At 32.0% G+C, this 19,283-nt stretch overlaps 1 protein-coding gene across 1 annotated transcript in view; it reads right to left on the reverse strand.

The window, feature by feature from the left end:
- The window catches only part of LOC100645994, a 60,765-nt gene extending 41,818 nt beyond the window's left edge, over positions 1 to 18,947 (reverse strand). Inside the window, exon 1 of the mRNA XM_003397579.4 lies at positions 18,441 to 18,947. Within this exon, the coding sequence (XP_003397627.1) occupies positions 18,441 to 18,522 (82 nt within the window). The 5' untranslated portion in view covers positions 18,523 to 18,947. The remainder of the gene's footprint in view (positions 1 to 18,440) is intronic.
- Positions 18,948 to 19,283: the final 336 nt, after the last annotated feature.

Consider the following 19,283-nt stretch of genomic DNA (forward strand, 5'->3'; position numbering starts at 1 on the left):
TGTCTAGTTACAGCACTCTTTTTATCTGAATCTACTTATCTGAAGTTAATCTTCTATTGTTATAAAGGAAAAATCCATACGTAATGAGAAAAACCAATGAATTTCTATTATGGCGAGCTGCTTGTTTTCCGATAGAACGTTTTCGATATGAACAGAGTTCTACCACGTAATAATAACTGAAAACCGTTTCACGCGCTTTAACAATGGTTCAATACAGGTGAACATGCAAAGTACATGCTAAAACCACCTGGTGATTGTTTAATGGTCATGTACAGAACCTATCCGCTCCTGTTTACTAACCTGAGGCTACAATTACAGAAGAAACGTATTGTAGGCAAATGTACGGAATGTGTACGGAATTAATAAAGAAAAATAACCGTTAGTAAATAACGAGAAACGAATATTTTCGCCACAATGTAAGATCTTATGTTTAAAAAGAAACGACCATCTATAAGATGTTCAAATATTAGGATACGAATTTTTGTCATATCGACATATTCCTCCGATTTTTATGAATGACCAATTTTTATTTTTTCAATTGATAACTTATATAAATCTGGTATTGTAAGATTAAGTAATTATCGAGAGAATTGTATCAAAGCGCAGAGAAATAATTTTGGTTAATCATCATACGATGATTGCAGATAGTACAATCCGAAACATCATGTTATTCAAAATAAGTACGAAAACATTATTTATTATTTACATGTCATATTTACAAAACTAACATACACGCGAAATTATTTTCTTTTTTAGCAATAGAAACGAATAATTTTTATAAAATTTTCTGTACTTAAACGTGTATATTTTTATATTAATGCAATTAGATTTGTTGACATTCCCATAAACCATATAAATCATCGCATTTGTTATTTACACTCTTTCCTTTGCATTCCACGTGAGTAAGTACGTAATTACGTGAAAATACTCGACCCCTAGAAAATTAATTACTACGTTCCCGCCTAATGGAATTCTAAATAATTTTGATTGATGAATGGTTCTGTGATGATGAATTTTCCTCTCGAATCAGGAACCGTGTCAATCCTTCAAGATGTTACGTAGGAGGTTAGAATCGTGCGGACGAAATTCCGAATATCGATTTGTAATTTGGCACACTGGTCTCAGTGACACGTGGATATTTCATCGGTATCTCAGAGCTGGATATTAGCTCTGATTATGGCCAATTGTTCTTACCGTGAATGTATATCGGTTTATCCCTTCTTCATATTTGCGTTCGTCCATGCTGAATTTGTTGAAATTACGAATCGTGAAAGTTCACCAGACCTTTATTAAAACTACCGGGAATAGACGTTTGTATTCGTCTACGCCAAACTATTGTTATACTCTTTCTCGGCCCGGCAAATCGATAATCGTTCGCTCCATTGACTTCATTCGATGAGCACGTATGAAAAAGATAGGAAAAGGACGTTTACTCGTAATAAATATCGTGGATCCCAAATTTATCATCTCGCTCAATTGACTTTTACGAGCCAAGAAATGCTTCAACCTATCACGATTAATCTCGCGATTAATTAAGTACAAAGGATTCCTATAAATACAACGAATTAGAAACTAAATTATTGGCGATAAGAGCTCTTGTCTCGTAATTACACGTATCTATATTGTCTCCGATTTAATGGTAAATCTGTAATATATTGACTTGCTATGTTCACGGCTGCATTTCTAAATTATTGGCAATGGCTGGTCTCTTTTAAAAGTATTTATTTTAAAATGAGAATAAGAAAGAAATTCTTAAATACATTATTTATTTGTCAAGATTTTCATTTAAATAATTCTAAAATATTGACATTTTCCCTTTGGAAGATTTCATTAATTAATCTTTAATTAGTACTTTTGTTGCGATGTATTTTATTAAGGAATGCAAAACAAAAGTTCAATTTGATTAGTTTTAAACCTCGTTTAAAATTGAGAATAGAATTAAAATGGTAGACAGAATGAAAGCAACGTGCGGATAAAATTGTTTAATAAAATCAAAAGATGAAATTTCCTGTTGAATAATTTTAAATATTGACTTTGAGAACTTTAAGTATACTGTTTCCACTGAGATGGATTAAATATAAAGAGTATTTTAGTGTGAAATGTTTTAGTTTTAGCAATATCCGCTCAATCTTCTGGGAATATTCAGCTTTAAAAGCACGTAAATGTAAGGCTGCGCCAAGAAGGAAGATTCATAAAGGATGTAAATTATAAAAGCAAGGAATTCGTTAAACTTATATACTTATATAACTTTGAACAAATATAAATTAGTTTCTAACTGAATAATACGCTCGAAGAAGATATTTTATACATGAAGTAAAGCGAAAGAATAAAATAAAATTTGATTGTATTTAATTTTTAAACTTATCTAATATATATGATTTTAAGAATATAGCAGAGTTATTATCTTGAAACATCTACTTTTGCTTAAATTATTGACAAGGAACAATAATAAAATTTTTAAAAAGAAATCAATTTACGAAAAGAGTTTTTCATATATCTACTTTATGTTTCTAAACATATTAATTCTATTAACTACTTACAATTTATATCTCTTATTCAATCTTTCAATCTCTCATTTATATCTTATTTATTATACGTACATTTTTCCAACAGATTCGTTTGAAATCATTTTTGCCTTTTTCGATGATATAACATACCACAAGAAAAATTATCTTTCTCTATGCAGTGAATCATCGATCCCGTACGTTTGTTGTGGATATTGAAATATTTGTTAGCATTGCGGTTTCCTTCGTGTTTTCCATACTCTGTAGTCTTCCTCGAGGAGACCTAACTTTATGCGACAGTGAATCTCGCGATTCGATGCAGTACCGCGTAATTTACATTCTATAAAGTGTGAAATCCAATTTTACGAACCACGTCGTATGCGCTAGTCGCCTCCTTTGGTCGATATATCCGGCGAAAAATATATTTTCTAGAAGACTTTAAAGATGTAACGCGGTAGAAGCCGTAATCTCGGTTACTGCCGAGACGTCGCGACGCCAGCTCAATATCGAGTATACCTTAAAGATCATTACGTATCCGACGGCCATCGCGCCGGTGGTCAGGTATATTACCAGGCACGGAATTCGACGTATCGATTTGCAATTTAGCAAATTGATAACTGCACCAGATGGATAGCCCATTGACTCGATACAATAGAACCAATACTGATGTTAGCGAGAATGCGTCACGATTTTGCCTGGTGAGGACGAATAGGAATTTCAAATTTTATCGCAGAACTTGAATTTTCCTGTCGCCAATTTTCCCTTCGAACTGTCCAAAATTGTTAGTTTTCTCATTGAAATGTAACCTCGTCTTTTATCATTTTGTCATTTAGATACGAAACATACTTTCTAAAAAAACCGATGAAACGTCACAATAATATTACAATTTTTAAAATTATATTATTTTTTCTTTGCAATTTAAAAACCTTATTTAGTATTGTATATCGAGGAACAAACTTTATTTTTAATAGTATCAAGTGCATATATGTGTATACTGTTGTGTAATAACAGGGAGGAACAATCGGATTATTTTCTCGTTCATTGTGTATTGTCACTGCTACTGAGATATTGAAACACACATACAAAAAAAAAAAAAAAAAAAAAAGAAAAAAAAACTGTCGAATATATGTAAATTGCGAGCGAAACAAGCTTGAATCCGAAAGCTCGAGTGGACAACTCTTCAATATTCCGATAACGAGTGATTTGAGCATTTGTATCACAGATAACTGGACATTTACAGTTCTCATTTACAATATATTAAATAGCTCGAGTTCTCTTTTATCAGAGATTTAAATTGCGAATTGTTGAAACACTTGGAAAATAAAGTGAAAGATTTTTTACGTAAGCATTTGTATACTTAACAATAGAACACAAAGTTTTATTACTTTATATATTTAGAATTTTTAGATATCAATAAGATATTAATTATTAGCAATGCGCACTCTTTTAATACCCGAATCATGTATTGTAAATTACAATAAATGATGTTATAAATATATATTACAAATAATATTTGACAAGACCAATAAATATAGATATACTTAATATATACTTATATGTATAATTCAGAATAGACGTTACCAACATGTTAAAAAATTTCTAATTGAAAAGTTACTAATGCAACTTATTCTATTATTAAACATTTATTATTATATATATTTTACTATTAAATCTTCAAATCTCTTTATCAAACTAAATGTGTTAAAAGTTATATGCGCTATGATGTATTTATAAAATAGTTTACATATTTACAATTCCATTGTTCAATTAATTTTAAACAAGTAACTTTCATGCACATTGATAAGTAGAAAGAAAGCGGTGATAGGTTGGAGATTCAGGAAAACCAGACAGCAGGAAGAACTTCTGAAGAATGGTTGTTTCCTTTTGGTCTTTTTCTTCTTCCTCGAAGACAAACAGCTTCAGTTTGTGTACGACAGTTACTGTATTCGTATTCCGTATCCTTCCACGCATAACACTTCCCTGTGTCTTTTCTGCATGAAGATTATCTCACGAGACGTTCTTTCATACAATTAAATAAGTTATTACTTATTCGTCACGAGACATTCCAATTTATTGTAGGTCTTGAAATTTTAATACTACGACGTATTTATGGACGTATAGAAGAATATATGGAAGTAATTGATTATAGATTTCTGTTATTCCAATAAACTCGCTCTATTGTTTGCTTATTCTTTAGCGTAAAAACATTACTCTCGATGGATTCATTTATATTCCCATTCTCATGTGAAATAAAACACAGAACTGTATAGACATTTGTGAAGAATGTTATTTTCATTTTACACTGCAAACAATTCTGCAGTAATGAACACTTTATATTAGTTAAAAATATTTTTTTGTTTCCACTACACATAACGATATTTTGTGGTCTATATATTTTCACTGTTATGGTTCCCATGCTGTCTACTTTTTATCATCATGAATATAAAATTTTCAACTTTTATCTTGGCTATTGATTAAACTTTTATGATTTTTATCGTTGCACATTTAAAAAACCATATTTTCGTCACTTTATGATTCATTCTTAATTGTGCCAGAATTACCTAACCATGAATTTATATAATTTATCGAATAAAACATTCATAACTAAATTGCGGATTTTTGCGCATTTATGAAAGTCTTGAAAATGTAGGAATGCACAAAATGCACGTAATATGTAGAAGCACATAAAATATCCAAAGTACTTTTTGCAATATTTGCTAGGTAAAATATTTTTCAGCTGAATATCCATTTCTTTAATTACATTCATAAAAATATAATTTTGCATAAATATACACAGTTTATTCATGATACTGACATAAGATTCCCATTATATTCCTTTCATTTCTACTCCAGCAGTCATCTCACGCATTTATGTACCACTTATACACTCCAAAACAGGAAAACAATTATCTTCGCGAGAAAATAAAACACTCTATACAGTCGTTCGTTGCATCAGTTAGGCCAAAGGCCAGAATGTCAGAGCAAGCACGCTGTAACTTTAACGCGAAGCATGATTCAAATATGTGGCCTATAAATTCATTCGCGTTTTCCCTTTTCCGCATTCCCTCCGGTTTGATCTATACACCAAACTGTTCTTTTAAATCTTCCCTTCTGGCCCGTTCCTCGCCCATTCATCTCTTCCTCATACGCCGTGATTTCTTTATCCTTCGCGAGTAGTTTACTGCAAATTGAAATGGATTATTCAGACAGCCGGTTTTCATTTCGTACTCTATATTTCTCGAACCCTACTCCTTTCTTTTTCTCTCTCTCTCTCTTCTGACAGCTTACAAAGTAAAGAGCGATATCGTTGTTTGGAAAAAGGATTTCAGATGGAAGTAATGGTAATCCCGAAGATTCTCTTTCAAATGTGGCTAAAGTTCCGCAAGAATCAGCAACGGCTTATCGGGGTTATGACACACCGGAACCCTGTTACCAACTCTATCTCTCCCCTTCGCAACTTTTCTTTATCATGTGAATGTGAAATCACTCCTTATCCTGTATATATGTACCTGCTTTTCTATGCAGTAACCGTGCCATAGATTTCCAGAGATGTCTTCGCTAACTCCAACTATATATATTTATTTATAAAATTTATTTACAAAGAGGGATGAAGTAAAAAGTGGCCAATTTTCGCGTAGCTCAGCCACCAAAAATATTTGCAGAACGTCATTCTATGGGTTCCAAAGAATTATGTAAGCACAATTTTCTACCGGCTATGTGATTGGAAAGTTGTAAAAAAGGTAGTTAAAGTATGAAGTGAACAAGAGCGAAAAATTGGTGATCATCAACTTCGAGTCATCATAACTTTGTAACAAATGAACCTGTAGAATGACGTTCTATAAATATTTGTGGTATCTGAGTCTACACAAAAATTAGCCCTTTTCTACCTTCTTGCTTTATATTTTGTCAGAAGACAATTAAGAATTATACACCAGTTTTAATCTACCATAAGAGTAATATTTAATATAAATTCGATTTTGCATATTAATGAAATAAATATGTTAAAAATTTGTTACGCGGGTACGATATATGTAATTAAAATTAGAATGCTGTCCCACAGAATCTACTTAATTAAAGCGTTCTATCTACTACTTTTTTAATTTTCCAAGATGAAGTGCTGCGTGCCTCCGAATCAGTAATTATCATTCTATAGATTTCTCACTTGCACTTTTTCTATCACACGCAATTTAAATACCTCAAGAAGGCCATGAAGGTCGTATTATGCCATAGTTGAATAGCATTATCTCAACTAGACAATCCTTATAAATATGACGTTGCTAAGCAGTACGATGATTCTTTAGCTCTTTGATCATCACTCAAAGTTTGTCTTCACTACAAATAATTATCTTATAGCACTAAGAAAATGCGAAAATCAAAACCATACGAAGAACGGTACTTTCAACTCTCTCTCTCTTTCTCTCTTCGCAATTACTTTAATCACTTCTACTTTTAACTTTAGATGTGGAAAATTATTAGAGTTTTGTCTTAATTCCTTTATTCTAGAGAGACGCTTTGACAACTCTCTCGTAGCAACACAATTGAATTTACGATGTAAAAACAACATCGTAGCCCGCTCTTAACGATTCGTTTGCGCCGCTCGAGGATCCACTTTGATGCGACGAATCGCTTGTCTCAGTTCCAGAAGTAGCACCGTGAGTCATTTTATCAAAAGTTTAATACAAACGGTAACTTTCTTCGTTATTCTCTTCCTTCCGTCAACATTATTCTCGTATAATGAGGGCCGAGGAGTATAATTTTACAGCGAACACACTCTTATCGCTTACATTCCGTTCGTGATGAATTGAAACGAAGACAAACATTGCCACAATTTATGGCAAGTGCCGCGTAATTCGTTCTATGAGTGATGGGATTATTTTATTGTAACGTATGATCGAGATGTGAAATAGGAAACGATCACTGTGCAACATATGCAACAATATATTACTCGTTATTGTAATTTGATACTGTTATACATTGATGCATACTGACTTATACAATGCATGCAGACTTATGAAAGTATTCGGACATACCATACTATTAGTCACATACCCATATTATACCCATTATACCATAGAAAATTTTCACGACCATATTGCATGTGTTATACGAAAGATTTTGAAATTTCATTAACACTGTATAGTGAGATACGATTATCATAATTATATTGGTCAAATGTGAAACCAATCTGAACATTTATATTATTGCAAATTTGCATTTGATAATAATTAATATGCTGTAGATTAGTATAGCGTAGATTTTAGAAAGGAGTTTTTTTATTGCATTGTTTGTAAAAATGTGGGTTGCTTGTTTAATTACATTATCGATTAACATACTTTTTATTGCTTAACATTTAGTTTTATATTATTATACGAGTTATTGTACATAACTACTGTTATATGAAATATCAATTTTTTTTCTTTGTATAAATTATATTGTGAACAGAAAGCACAGATTACTTTAAATAAGTTTTGGAGACCATAAGACAATACCATTCTCAGCTAGTTAGAACGAGTAGCTTCTCCTTCAAATTTAAGCAAGACATTGCGTTCTCTTTGAAAGAATGAGAATGTTGCTTCCATTGACAGAATCAGAAATACCAAATCGTTTGAAAGCAATAAATCAGACTGTTGATGGTGAAATGTCGAACCGCAGTATCGATTCGCGCATTGCTACGAATTACAGGCACAGGTGCACATTCTTCGCAGAAAGCTTAAGATACACGCTATTAAGCAAGTTATGTAATTAGGTTAATAGGATTTGCCAGAATTACTAGTAAGATTAGTCTTTATATAGACGGAAAGCCTCCGAATGTTACTTCTGTGCTTCAGTGAGCTACTTGTTTTCTCAGGCAGAAGTCCAAATTCATTTCAATCTAAGGGAATAGAAAGCGACTATAGCGATTCACCTAACAGTGTTATATGTATTTTACACTTACGGTAAAGAATACGAGTGCTTGGTAATTAATGTCACAATAATATTTCATTAATGTTTGATAAATGTAGTAAGCTCGTCTGACTATGACTGGTATCATTTCAATGTAATACTTTGAATTAGACAGAGGATAGATTTTAAGAATTGCCACGCAATATATTCTGACGTTTCAAAGGGAAATGTGGAATATCTCTATAACAAGATTAGATTTTTTAATTTTCATTTATTAATGTTTTAAGATGAAAGATCGTCAACGAGTGTAAGTAACAGATTTTAAAATAAACATTTTTTATAGTTGGAATAATTTTCGTTTAATTTACTCACGATCAACATAATTCGCAATTGTAATTATAGTTTCCATATCTCTGCAATAAAAGCGCAACGATCCTGATGCATAAACATATTTATCAAATGAAATTCATAACTACGATTTCTTAACCCTCTGTTCATTAATATCGAAATTATTTTAAAAATTAAATTTTATATGTATATAGCTTAGGAATAACATCGTTATCGTGGTACGCCGGTTCATAAATATAAGTCCCTAATTATTATTTAACGACCTCTGTTTGATAGTTGACCAAGATATTAGAGGCTGACTTCGAAAGTTATTAATAATGGCTCGATGGATACGCTAGTGGAATTTAATTACGAATAATTTATTCGAAGTTTGTGTTCTTCTATCGGTTCTTTCCTTTTTCGTTTTCCTTCGTTATAGGTATTTTTCCATTGATACTTTTTTTTTGGTGATTCATTTGTGCAGATCTCGCGTTACACATTCATGCATATCTTAATAATACAACTGTGCCTGTACTCACGGCCGTGCAACAACCAACGACTTTACATCGGAAGACTGGCTCATGCTTGGAACTCGGATCTCCGGTAGTAAAATACGCGGCTTAATTGCTTAATTTCTCACAAGTAAGCCCTCGCTCAGCGTCAAAGAACAAAGGCGAGCACCCGTTACTTTGGCCTTCTTACTTTTACGCGCTATCAACGTTGCTCGTCGCATGACACTTTAATTATGCTGTCGTGTAAATCCAACTAAAACTAACTTCCACGCTGAAAATTCGATTCGATTGGTAATTAACGTGCACTATGCTAGCGCATTATCTTCACATTGACCTATACTTGTAGCTTATTCTATTGGATTGCTTGTTTCTGAGTTTGTTTGTCTAAGATATTAAATTCTTTTCAAAACTGGTCTCTTAATTTTAAAGGAAACAGTGACATAAAAGTAGCATTCAAAAGGTAAATCTATTTTATACAACGGTCTCTCGACAATCACAAAGCCGATACTAAACGATTGAAATTAAGATATTTATGAAATTACTTCTAATTTTATAAAATGTATTTTATTGAGCGCGATTGTAAGGGTGTCGATATTTGTGTCTTTAAAATGTATCGAAGTATGAAAATAGAATATGAACATATGAAACATATGCGACATATGAAAATTTAATAAGCGAATGTGAATAAGTACATGTATTGAAAATATGACATTACTTGGTTATTGTGATTATAATATGAATTACAATAAATTATAAATATTTTTCTATATTGGCAGTGATTGATTGATGATCTCCATGAAATAAAATTAATTTATAGTTCGACATATGTTCGTAGTAGCACATGACATGTGATAGAAGCATATTTAAATTTACTTCATTATTCAACTTCCGTTATTATTGATCGTCTCACGTAACATTGTTTTAAAATTGAATATTTTCTTTGAAATAATGTTTCATTTCTAGAAAATTCTCTTTCTAATATTTCTATTTACTTATCATTAGTAAATAATAATTACTTGGTAATGTGTGTATATAGTCGTATGCCCTTTGTAAATTTGTTCGATGATCGAATAAATAATATTAGACATTACAAAATATAAATATCACATCTGTATATGAACTATGCAATACAACTTTGTAGTTTTCAAAAATTTGTGCGACATATGCAAAATAATCGATATATAGTTAGAAACTTTTAGAAAATACTTATTATCAATTCTCAATAAAAATATACAGAAGTAATAATAACCGATGCAATGTCAATGAGTAAAACATTCTTTTTTGTGTTGTTAGCAAATTATATAATAAAATTAAACATTCGATTTTCGCATTATTTCATAATTTAATTAAGTTTGACAAATAAGCGAAATCACAGTTTGTATTACTAAACATAAAACAAAGGGTGCCTTAGATTACATATTGTTGTTGAATACAATTTTTTATGTTATCCAAATTACACGAAACATATACATATTTCATTGAAATAATAATTCAGTAGGGAAATGAGTTTATATGTCTGGTCACATAATGAAATACAAATGATAGTGCTTTGGATACAGTTAGCCATAGACAGTATACGAAGAAACCATTTCCCAAGTCTAGATACTTTCCAATCTTTGTTAAGTGTCTACGTATAGTATTACCATAATGCAGATGGAATTCAGTCTTTCTGCTATTTCTGAGATTAAATTGCTTCTACTTCGATTGGAATTCGTAATGTCTTATCGTGAAATTCTATTGCTCCACCTAATCACTTTCTGTCAATTCAAACACTTTTTGCGATCGTGTTGACATTTCCTTCATTTTACACGATACTATGCGATCTTAATTTATAAGGAACGCGGTATTATAAATGGATCCTATGTTGCAGCATTATAAATAGTACTATAAATAAATACTGATTATATTCAGTTCGTTCTAAGTTATAGAAATGTCAATTATAAAACTTTCATGTTTAATTAAAAGTAATGGACAATTAGAGATATATTGGAAATTTTGAATGTATCGAATAGAAACAGACAGCTAGGAATTATCTGATTAACATTAGTGTAGCAAACACAAGGAGTTTATATTATACGACGAAAAAAATATCATGGAATTTGGAATGGAAAAATTAGCTTTGTACTTTCTGATTGATGCAATAATTAATAAAAAATTTCGTTTTCATAATTCCCATTGTACTCATGCTATGAGAGAATTTGTCATATATACTATGATTTTGAGAATAGTTTCGCTGATAATAATAACAATGATAAAATGATATTTGAGCTACTGCAAATATGTCATATATGCAAAGTATCAGCAGGGGGCAATTAACAACATTATATTATCTCTGAAATGTTATTTCATTTACGGCATTGAATGTTACAGAACTTCGTCTCTATTCCATGTTCATTACGTCAATCAAAATGAATTGTTCAATATCAAATGAAACAAGTCACTTTACTTTTAATTATAATATTTCGAATAAATTTATTTCAATTACTTTATCATTGTAGAAATCTAATGTAAATGCTGTATCCTTTCACAAATCTGTACAAACAAAATCTGTATTTAAATATTGTTTCCATAAATAAAACACTGACACCAATTAATACATAAATATAATATTTAAATACTTGAATATTCGATGAATTCACTGTTAAATAAAACATGACACTTTTTCCTATCTTCTTTTATTTTTTAACGCCATGTTTTTATTCTACGATTATTCATCGTTATATCTTATTATATCATATTTCATTTAACTTCAATTTATTCTTCACGAAATCCGTCACTCTTTCTGATCAAGGATGGGGTATTAGTAGAGTTCGACGATTTATGGTATTAGTTTATAAACAATTTACGATCTAGGATTTATAGGCCCATCACATTTTTATGCCCTTTTGGAGAGTTCAACTTCCCGCTCGCTCACGTTGTTTTAGTTTATTTCCTTTCGCGATAGTTCTATCAGAACATATGCGTGAATTTCTCTCTCTCTCCTCTCCCTCTCTCTTCGTAATCCGTCGATTGCACACGAAATAAAAATAAAGTGCAGTTTGTTTTTTCCATGTTGTTACTGATTGATTGACGTGTAACTTTTTTTTTTATCTTTCTGCGTGTACTCTCTCACCAAAAAGCTAATTGCATTTCCCTTTAAAGTAAAAGGACTAGTCTTTCAACTTCGATAATAAGACATTCTTTGATGTCTCCTTGTTAATACGTTAAAGTCAATGTGTTATCAAGTTGCGTTAATTGTGTCGTTTAAGGCAAATGACATTTTTATTTAAGCAGAAAATTAATTGAATTTTTTCAGCACGGCTTTTTATAATTACGTATCCCATTCGTGAGGATTCTGTTAATGAAAATTTGTTTTATATGTTTAATTTTTCTCTTCTAGCACATCTTGATTGTCCTTATCGCGAAATATAGACACTATCGATGGTTAACGGATATTAAAGTCTACACTGCACAGAAGTTAACGCTTCAGTTTTCCAATTACGCTTCAATTTTCCAGTTATACAATGTTGGGAAATGTTGTGAAATAGGATAGCCTTCTAGATACACATTATTGCAGAATGGTTTTGCACAGAAAATGATTCAGAAAATATAGAGTATGTTAATTTTGGAATAATGTCTTGCATCCGGGATCCTTTTCATTCCTCTTTCTTTCTATCCTTCGGTTTATTTTCGATGAAAATGGATTTTTAGATAGATAAATAGTAATCTTCCAATTTTACATCAAACTTTTCTTTGTATTGATAATTTTTACTGAAGTATGAGTCTTTCGAACTTATAGTATAAATTTAAATTTATTATACTTATATAAATTTCTCTTATATTTGTAGATTTCTTTTTTCTTACAAGCATTGTATTGGATTTTGTTTTCTTTCGAATGAACAGTACAAAACTGCGTATACATAAGCACACTGCACATGCAAACACGTTGCATTATAAAATTATTTTATACTATGTTTTCGTTTCACAATAATAAATTAACTTGATGTACGCATAACGCCTACTCTGTATACACTCAATTAAACTGAATAATTGAACTAAAATTGATTAATTGTGTTATTATATGTTTACGAAATCTCTAAATTATTCTGTAAATTAAATAAATACGTATAAATTGGACTAGAGAATAATAAGTGAAAAGAAAGAGCAAGCTCAATAAAATTCACAAATTAATGGAATAATTTATATATTAAGTTATGATTTTGACATTATAATGATGCGTCAAACACTTTAAGATCTTAAACAAATGCCTGGAACTTAGCACGTTTTTCATCGGCATAACGATTAACAAGCGTCTGTACTTCTCGACGGGAAAACACATAATTGTTTTAATATATAGTGTAGAAGGCAGCTATTAGTCTGATATATATCTGCATGTATTAAAGTACATGAAGTAATTGATGCGACTTCTGATATATAGCATTTACTTTGATACTCTGTATAATTCATTGAATGAAATAGTCCTCGGAAGATGTATTAACTTCGTTCGATATACTTATTGTTACGTCGTCATTGACGCAACACCGGGTATAAAGTTTTGATTATGCCACGGTAAAGCTCTACATTATTTTATTAAAGTCATTTTCAGTGACGCTGAATTTGTTACGAAATAGATTTCCTGTTAGCAGTGATTTGACACAGTTTGTTATAATATAGTGAAACAATAACTTTCTCTGTCGAATCTAATCTAATCTCATTCTTTTTCTTCTTTATATCACAATCTTTATCTGTTTTCATGTTTGCAATATATTGATTATACATAAAAAATCAGATGATCGAATTATATTAAATAATTGTATTGACTGAATATTTATTGAATTTTCATGAAATAGAATTTTTACCGTTCATAGCTTTCATTCCAAGAAATTTGAGATTCTAAGAATTTTATATTTCGTACAGAATTTATCTTACAAGGAGATGGCAAGAACTGTGAAATCTGGAATGACTTGGCTGCATGTATATTCGATGCTTCAGGTTGATAGTAAAACAACCCCAAAAGGATTGAGTGCATGGTTCTTTGTTCTCGAGAAATTAATCGAGAAATTATGTTCTCGGCGTAGCAACTTCTTATGTTTTAAACGTTTTTATTATAAAAAATTGTAAATAAATTAAAAATTGTAAAAAATATGCAGGAGCATTATAATAAATAAAAATAATGGAAAATTTATCAAAATAAATTGTAAAAATTTAATATTAAGAAGGAACATGACATTAGTATTAAAAGAGTTTGTAAAGTATAAGATTAAAAAAAAAGAAGCAAGCAAAGAAAACAAAGGGCCGTGCCGTCAAATCCTTTGTTTTGCCATCAACCTAAGGCATTTAATTTCGTAGTTCTTGCTATCTCCTTATTAGAGGAATTCTCTAATCTAAGGAAATGAAAATTTTTCTTGAGATTTTATACGAATGTAAATTACTGAATTTATCGTCAGATGACGTATTTAATACACAAATACGAATATGTACATTTGACGTAAAAGAAGTCTAATGTTGAAAAATGAATCTTCTTAACATTCATATTGTAATTCCCATACGACTGGTTTACTGTGTTCTGAAGATTAGCTTAGGTGTTACACATGATAGAACGAGGCTGTACGAGATTTCCTACATGTTTTCGGTAGCTCATAACTATAGTTTATATTTTCTATCGATATTAATTGCTATTACATCCAACGATCTCCAACAGGAATAAACAAGACAAAATACTACTAACAAGTTAATAACTTTATTGGTAGACAAAGTACGAACTTCTACAATGGCGTGATTTCCCCTTCCTCTCGAAGATAAATTAGTTACGCGTCAATAAAAATTTTTAATTGAGTCTAGACACGATCGTAAATTGATTCCGGCCTAATAAAGAGATCTGCTCGCACGCCTCTGGGGTTTCTCGGGGGAAAAGGTAATTTTATCTACACGGCCCATTCACGTTCGTTACCGAATTGTATTAATTGAACACAAAAAGATCGTTGAAATAAATTCAAAATAATCATAAAGCTTTCATTTCTCGTGGAACAGCAGCGAGAGATCGTAAACATCGCCAAAAAGGAAATTATGTAAGTTTCCAGAGAATCATTTCTTTTACGTTATTTAGTAGTTCACGGTTACGTTTCACTTCAGAGAAACAGCTCTCTTAGTTTGACTAATGTTTTCTACCTGAAAGGGCCAGCTCTCTCAGACAGCTTTACGTTCGCAATTTAAGTTTCTTATTTCTAAATGCCCCGATATCATCCGGTTTTTCGCTAAATTTTCACTTTAATTTCTCGTTACGTTTGCCTGTATTTAAACTTTGCATTTTAATCCTGTAGACGTGTATTGATTTGGCCATAATATCCGATATTATTCGAGTGTTGTACTTTAACAACATTGTGATTCTGTCAGAGTTATCTTAGAGTAAGTTAATCAGAGATACTCTTGAATTTTATTGAAAGAGTGTAGAAAAATATAGTCTGCCATTAAAATGGAATACAATTTTTTAAATTTACTTTTCATTTACTAAATAAATCTCTCCTAAAACTTATAAAATTCTACCTATAATTTCAAATTACAATTTATTATAGCGATTAATACTATAGTGAATATAAAGAATCATTAAAACTAGTTAATCACAATATAAATAATCACAAAAAATAAAAAGGAAGCTAGTTGCTTTGTACTGATCTTTACGTAACTCGTTTCGATTTCCCTTGGAATGAAAATTTCTGTCGTGTTTCATATTTTCTAAATTTCATTCATTTAATTAATCCCAAGATAGAAGCTTTCATACCAAAATCTGCCTACGCTGAATGTATGCGCGATTCACTTAAATTTTCCTTATGATGACATTTTTTGTCAAGCTTCGTTCTCTAAAATTTCAGCCAATTATTACCAGATCCTAATACGGAAACTTTTGTACGAGAATCTGTTCACGTAGGATGCGAACGTAACTCGTTTCGATCTTTCTTGTGATGAAACTTTCTACCGGGTTCTGGTTTTTGAAATTCCAGTCAATTATTACTTGATCCTAATACGGAAGCTTTCATACGGGAATCTGTTCACGTAGAATGCCAACGTAACTGGCTCCGATCTTTCTTGCGATGAAATTTTCTGTAAGGCTCTATTTTTTAAAATTTCAGTCAATTATTATTTAATTATAAGACCGAAGAATTCGTACAGGAATCTGTCCACGTAGGGAGCGCACGTAGCCTGTTTCGATCTTCCTTGTGATGAAATTTTCTGTCGGGATTTGGTTTTTGAAATTTCAGCCAATTATTGCTTGATACGGGAGCTTTCATACGAAAATCTGTTCACGTAGGATGTGAACGTAATTCGATTTTCCTTCTGACGAAAATTTTGTGGCGGGTAATATCGGTGAAAAACCTTTCTTAATCCTATTCCATGGCGGTTCTGTCCGACACAAAAGGAGGAAACTGTAATGTTCCATTGAAGCGGGCGCAGAAACCCTTTCTCCGCAATCGGTGAGCAAATGTCCTTTCGGTAGATTATGATTACTATCAACACCTAATAGAGACGGCCTCGAATTCCGTAAATGCACTAGATTTTCTTCAGAATCGAATAATTCCGGTGAGATATGTTTGCACTCAACATTTCTTTCGTTGCCTCGATACTTTATCTCAACGAAGTTGCGTGGCTTAAGTCAAAACACGGCTCCCGTGTACAATTCCCGGCAGCGATTTCTCAACTCTCGAAAACCGAGAGTTCAATACTTCAAATACTTTTACGAAGACGAATGGGTTGGCGTGTCGTTTCGAAAAAGCCCCGTCGCTTTCAGCTGTAGAAAAGCGCGCCAACGAAAACTGATTGAACCTTTAAAAATCACAGACCCCTATGGGATACGTCGCTCGATACGGGTATATCACAGGAAAGCTATATGAATATTCGTTCTCTCTTTATTTATTATGCGATAACGATTTTTTTTTAATCAAAATGATTCGATCATTATTAACTTTATTAATTATTAAAATTATTACTTTCGTCTGATATGATATGATATTCGCGGATCTATTGCGCTAACAACCGGATAAAACATGATCGTTCTCTTCATTTTGTCTATTATCTGATCAAGACTTTTTTAACGATGTTTAAATTTATTTAATTTGATTTGAAATAAAATCAAGAAATTATAATATGTTACGTTGTGTGATTTGTCGTATGATGTTGTAATACTTTGTATACCTCAAGAAATTATATAAGTAAATTGCACCAAAAACTACGTGAGATGTTACGTTCTCCTCTTTTTTTATTATTTATTTTATTTTTTTAACACGATTTGAAGTAGAGCAAAGAAGTTATGTATTACCAAGGATTTGTACATCTAAAGAATATATTCCATTGGAAACTGGCTGAAAGTTCGTGATTTTTTTTCATTATCTAGTCAGTTTATTTTTTAATGATGATTAAGTATCTTTAATTGATTTGAAATGATAGAGAAAAGTTATGTATTAATAAGAATTTGTATATTTTAAGAAATTGCACTGTTCCTGTTTTTGTTTTTGAACACTTGAAAATATTAATTCTATCGTTTGTTTTCTTTACGTACTTGTAAAACCTGCAATGATGTCAAAAAAAAAAAAAAATAATAATCAATATGAAAAAATATGAAAGAACGTGTACAGATCCGGTGATAGGCGATGAATTGCAATGGAATGTGAAATGCGTTGATTATTCGCAGCAAAATCAAACTTGACGTAATTGATCACTTTCAAGTCTTTTATATTTAAAGTTTCAAACGTAATTTCGTTTCGGCCCGATTTTTTACTCGGTTATACGAAGGATATTCGATTTCTAGATCACAACTGGCAAATAAATTTTCTGGAGATTGAATCAGCAACATTGGCGGATGAGGTCAGCGGCAAACGTAAAAGAACCATTCATTTTCTGCTCTGATCTTTTAATAATCAGATAGCTAACACGAACTTACGTATTTATTATCCATTGAAATTTAAATATTCATAATTAATAATCAAATTAAATTAAATATTTTACATCCTAGGATATTTAATTTAAAAAATTGCAATTGCTTTCGTTTAATTATTCTTTCACTTTTTAAAGATTATTTAAGAAGATAGTGTAAAGGAGGTCCAAAATCGTTGCGTCTCAAGTAGTAAATCCTCCTTTTAAATTATCATTGATACGGTACCAGCGCGCTTCCTTAAAATGAAACAAGGGATGAAAAATATCGCAATGGATCACTGCGTATCTCATTCGCACGGTGATTTCTTACCGATCACAAAAACGACGAGGACGACAAAAAGGGACGCGAAAAGGGAAGGTCGCGCTTCTCGATATCTTGTGGCACTTCTCATCGTGTCTCCGTGTTTCCAATTTTTTTTCTTTTTATTATATTATACACTTATAGGCTCACGGTTCACTGCTCCGTGTTCATATTAGCACATCCTCTATCTACTCGTTGTCACACTTATTCCAAAAATCCATTCACCAGACACTTCACCAAAATGACAAAATAGCTTGTGTTCGTTCGTTCATTCGTTTCGAAACATCCACTAGTAACAGAGAGAAACTTTCTGATTTTTAAATCAAACACCAAGCGGGAGAGTCTTCTAATTAAAAAGAAAAGAAAACGAATGAAACAAAAGCGGAGGGTTGACTCGGTGAAACGAGAGTTCGATTCGTCGATCTCTGGTCGGCGATGGCGCGCTGCGCGTCTCGGGACAGCGTAACGCGAAGAGCTCTTCCGGTCGACGTACAAGCGGCTACTGAGGCTCCCGCCGCAAGCACGGAAAGCTTCCAGTGCGTCGACTCGGTCATGCAACCCGAAAGCTCGTTTCTCTCTCCTTCGTCCCCTCCTCGGCCTCTATTCGTTTCACCCCCTCGGCCATTTTAGCGTCGTCGTTGCGATCAGCCGCGCCAGTGCAGGCTGCGCGCGCGAGAGAGCTTTCACGTCCTAAAGCTGGATAGAAACCCCAGGGAAGGGGTGATTGATTGGCGATGAAACTTCGCGACTGATTGAATCTTTTTTACGTTTCAATATCGATATCCCTGAGTGGGATGCATGCCACATACCGGAAGTGGGCACCGGGTTGCGCCGGGAGCACTATGTACTGTA

The sequence above is a fragment of the Bombus terrestris genome, chromosome 9 (genome assembly GCF_910591885.1).
Source record: "Bombus terrestris chromosome 9, iyBomTerr1.2, whole genome shotgun sequence".
Taxonomy (NCBI): Eukaryota; Metazoa; Arthropoda; class Insecta; order Hymenoptera; family Apidae; genus Bombus; species Bombus terrestris.